The sequence below is a fragment of the Nematolebias whitei genome, chromosome 4 (genome assembly GCF_014905685.2).
Source record: "Nematolebias whitei isolate Nwh7 chromosome 4, NemWhi1, whole genome shotgun sequence".
In the NCBI taxonomy this organism is placed as follows: Eukaryota; Metazoa; Chordata; class Actinopteri; order Cyprinodontiformes; family Rivulidae; genus Nematolebias; species Nematolebias whitei.
The window spans coordinates 30890033-30894572 of NC_056501.1; the positions used below are offsets into that span (position 1 = coordinate 30890033).

At 41.0% G+C, this 4540-nt stretch overlaps 1 protein-coding gene across 1 annotated transcript in view; it reads left to right on the forward strand.

Moving 5' to 3' along the window:
- Positions 1-4540, forward strand: part of cyfip2 (cytoplasmic FMR1 interacting protein 2) — a 38163-nt gene that overhangs the window by 9246 nt on the left and 24377 nt on the right. Inside the window, exons 2-3 of the mRNA XM_037675978.1 lie at positions 3952-4101; positions 4187-4276. Of these exons, the coding sequence (XP_037531906.1) occupies positions 3985-4101; positions 4187-4276 (207 nt within the window). The 5' untranslated portion in view covers positions 3952-3984. The remainder of the gene's footprint in view (positions 1-3951; positions 4102-4186; positions 4277-4540) is intronic.

A 4540-nucleotide genomic window follows, 5' to 3' on the forward strand; every position in this document is an offset into this window, starting at 1 on the left:
TGGTTGTGTGCGGTTAGAAACACACGTGTGAGTGGTTTGACACTGGAGCTGACACACTTTCCATCTCCCTTGCAGGCAAAATGATACACAAACTGCTCAGCAGCACATTTACCCACTGCAGCTTATATTCATTCATTCATTCAAGTCGTCTCTTGTTTCAGTGCCTGTCCTCTTTTTAGGCTTTACTTGGAGCGCATGGCTTTGGAGTCTTAGATCATTTGTTCCAGATATAGCTTTAGTCAGTATTTTAAATTAGCTGTGAGATATTTTCACACGTTTACTGTCCGGCTACAGTGTGAAATCATTCTCCTTTACCCTCCGTTAGTCATTCCAGTGTGACACAGGCAATGCTTGGTTACTAAGAGCCCAGAGGGGAATGAAGGGGCCCTTTTTCTTTGTAGAGATGCATATACTCATTGACATAGACAGACACACCAACTGTTGAGCACAGTTTGGTACAGGGTGGGAAAGTTTATTCAGACAGCTCAGGGTTTAAGCTGCGTCTGTATTCCCGAGCACAGATGGGAGTTTGGTAGCATTGAGCCTTGTTTGTAGGCAAGACGAAACCCCTTGAAGTACGCTCGCAGGACTCGGGTTTTCACTTTACGTGATCTGGACAATCCGACAGAACCATGTCTTAAAGCAAGCAGAGAGTATTTGGCTTGGAGCTTGTAATGCAGCAGCACATAGGTGTCAAGAATAACCGAAACAGATGGCAAAAGACAAACAAATCCTCAAACATTGTATTAAGACTTAGTAACAATGTTCCATCCCGAGTCTCCATCAGTGCAGGCCATCCATGCAAATGTGAGTTCAGTTAATTTACTGTCGAGTTAGATCATTTCATTTAAATTAGACCTTAAATATAGAGCATTATTAAAAGGTTAGACAAGAAACCACAAGTCCCAGTGTATCAGTTAGGCTTCATGCCACAAGCAACTACAGATCATAATTCATATGAAAAGCACCTCTTTACAGGGCTATTATTGGACAGCCTAAATTAAAACCTATCTAAAAATACAGCATTGCTGTGTGGACCAGATTAGCACCTTAACATTTGATCTGTTTTTGATCACCTCAACTTTTAAAATAGCACCATATCTATGAATAACCTTTTATTTTTTTTTATTTTTACAAGTTTTCTATGTAAAATAAATTGCATCAGTCAGCATGTTTGGTAAGACAAAAATATGATTTATTGTTAGGTAGGTTATTGTATATATGTTAAGTTGTTAAATCATTTAGTCATAAATGCATGACAAATTATGGCTTCACAATAAATAAATAACCTAATACATCTGTATTTCCTCTGGTTGTAGATATTAGGTCACAGGAAGTTGAATTAGCTGGACTTGTTTGTGGCAGCTGAACCCAAAGCAACATCAGTAAAAACACGCAGCAGACAAACCTGTAGCCTAAACTCACCACCCTGTTCTGATTTCTTACATCTTTTGGGCTTCTTCTGTTTTTTTTAATACCTCAGATAAATTACAATTGTTCATTCTGAATTTCAGTAAAAACAGTCTCATCAACGATGTTTGTGTTCACTGACTAGGAAAAAAAAATCAGATTTTTGATTGCTGTTTTGCTAAAATGCATTAATGGACGTAAAAACAAAAATAAAAAACTTAGGCACTCCTCGTGTTCGTTAATAATTAACAATATCAAAGTAACTTCTCGGTGACAACTTGTCTGTTTCGTCTGACATCATTTCTTTCTCCACCTCATAGGGACCGCAGCTATTTTATGCCTATATCTTGCTCTTGGTCAAGAGTATCAATATACTGAGCTCTGGTCTGTCTGTAAGCCATCTTCTTCACATGCGCCTCAACAAATGGCGGAAAACCCGGTATTGCGCAATACCGGTCACGTGCGTGGGAACTATGTATTAAAAGATCCAGGAGGCTGAGCTTGTACATGTAATGATCAGATAAACACACCAACTCATCAGGATTTATTATCAGTAGGAGATGTTGCATTTGTGTCAGTCAAACTGCCCTTTAATGACTCTTTTGTTTGACTTTAGCTGTGAGCCACGTGTTTCGACATTGTAAACTTTCTGTGTTAAATGTGACCGTTCGACTTGACGGGAAACTCCACCCACCTCCATTTTGGTTCATTTGCTGATCTGCACATGCGAGCGCAACGACAACGATGTGGCTCAGCGTGTTAATGATGTAAACTTCTCATATACCCTGTGACTATTTTCTGCAACAGATTAGTATGTTTCTAATTGCAGCTGTTCTTGTATAAATTCTCCTCTAGTGATGATGATGAACAGAGAGTTTAGGTTTTTTCCTCTTGGCCTTCTCAGCTCTGCTCGGGGTGTCTCCAGCCTTGGATATTAAGCTGATTATCAGTTTTCTGTCAGGCCGTATGTGAAACACGTAACTTCAGAAACATGTTATGTAAAATGGGGGTTATAAACACAAAGTTGAAAGAGAAACATCTGTCAGGTGGCCTGCTCACTTTGTCTAATGGAGCTTTTTAAAATAAATATTTCTCTTGTCAGATCAGCAGCATTGCTAGCTCCTGGCATTTCAAGAATGGCTCGCTTCAAATCTGTCTGTAGTCAAAAGAAAAAGGAAACGGCTGAGGGGCCTCTAACCCCGCTCTGAGTTGGTGGTTTTGTTTAGTCACATGGTGGGTGACTGCAGGTGCAGGATGAACAGAAAGAAACACAACACCGCACAGCCTAAACAATTGTTTCAGACAAGGAACTGAAATTGTCTGGATGTGTCAGGAGACAAACTTTTCTGTCTGAAAAGCAGAATTTTATTTTGTCCAAGGATGACACGATCTTAAACCTATATAAATGTTTTGCTAACTTTTGAATTAAACTGGTATTTTATGACCCACTGCAGTAAATGATGGTCGGTATCATAACGGATGTCTTTGTGTTTGTTTGTCTGTTAACGAGGCATCTAATACATAAACCACTGGATGGACGTCAATGAAACTCTCAAAGTAATCATTGTGTTTAGCTACACTTGAATATGTTTTAGAGTCAACTCGATTCAAGATGGCCACCACAGCTAATGAATTATAGCAAATACAAAAGTGACTGGAACTCAGTGAATGCCTGGTGTGGTAGTAGCTGAGAGTCACCCTCAACACATGCATCAAGTGCTAACCGATTTTGCATGGTTTTGTTAAGAAACAGTGGCCCAACCTATGAGGTAACTTTGATTACCTGTTAGCAAAATATCTTATGAACTAGTGAATTGATTTTAATGAAACTCTCAGAAAATAATGATTGGATGCACACATGGGACGGTTGTGGCTAAGTGGTTAGAGCAGTCGTCCTTCAATGCAAGGGTTCGGGGTTCGATTCTACCAGCAGTCACATGCCGAAGTGTCCCTGGGCAAGACGCTGAACCCCTCATCGCCTCTGATGTGTGTCCCATCGGTGTTTGAATGTGATAAAGCTCTGATTATTCTTTGTTCAGATCTAGTAGAGTGTTGTATGAATGGGTAAATGAGAGCACAGATTGTAGTGTAAAGAGTTTTGCGTATCTTGATAAGATAGGAAGGTGCTGTATAAGTACAGTCCATTTACATCTGCAACTCATTAACTTTTGGTGTCAGCACAATAGAAGACGGCTGCCGCAGCAAATCATTAGCCAACCCTAAAATTGCTACAAATCGGCATGAGTTAAATTTGGTAGAAGGTGAGGTCCTTCACAACATGCTCTTGGAGCTCTAACACATCTTGCAATATCTCACTACATCACATGTGATAGTGCTTGAAGTTATTAATAAGGTTTGACCAGACCTCGTTCCTTCTCGTCATAAATGATGCTAGTTCAAACTCTGACATGGTGTTAGTGGATTATATGCATTCCTTAAGAAAAGCTATTCTTTTAACGAACTCATTTTAGTAGGTCTAATCCAATCATAGTCGTTTTTTTTGTCCACACTTCATGTCCTCCTTTTCTTTGTGTTTCCCAGACCACGGTGTTGTTTGAGTGACTACTTGTTACCATGACGACCCATGTGACCCTGGAAGATGCTCTGTCCAACGTGGACCTGCTGGAGGAGCTGCCCCTGCCCGACCAGCAGCCATGCATCGAACCCCCTCCCTCCTCGATCATGTACCAGGTACACATGCACACACACACACAGTCACCACCACCCTCCATAATCCCCAGTCCCCCCTTTGACTCCATCTTCTGTCTTTCTGCAGGCTAATTTTGACACCAACTTTGAAGACAGGAATGCTTTTGTGACCGGCATCGCCCGGTACATAGAGCAAGCCACGGTCCACTCCAGCATGGTGAGAAAATTTGTCTTGGCTTGCGGTCGCTATTATTGTGACATCCAGCTATTTACATCAATCCTTTTATGCTGCAAATTTAGCAGTTTGTCTTCCTGTATCAGTGAGACCAAAGATGACTGTGGGAAGCAGCCTCATGCTTGCATGGGACCCTTGTTGTGTGTGAATTCATTACAGTTTGATTCTTTTGTCAGCATTTGGCTCGGCCTGTCACAGGACACACACACACACACACACACACACACACACACACACACACACACA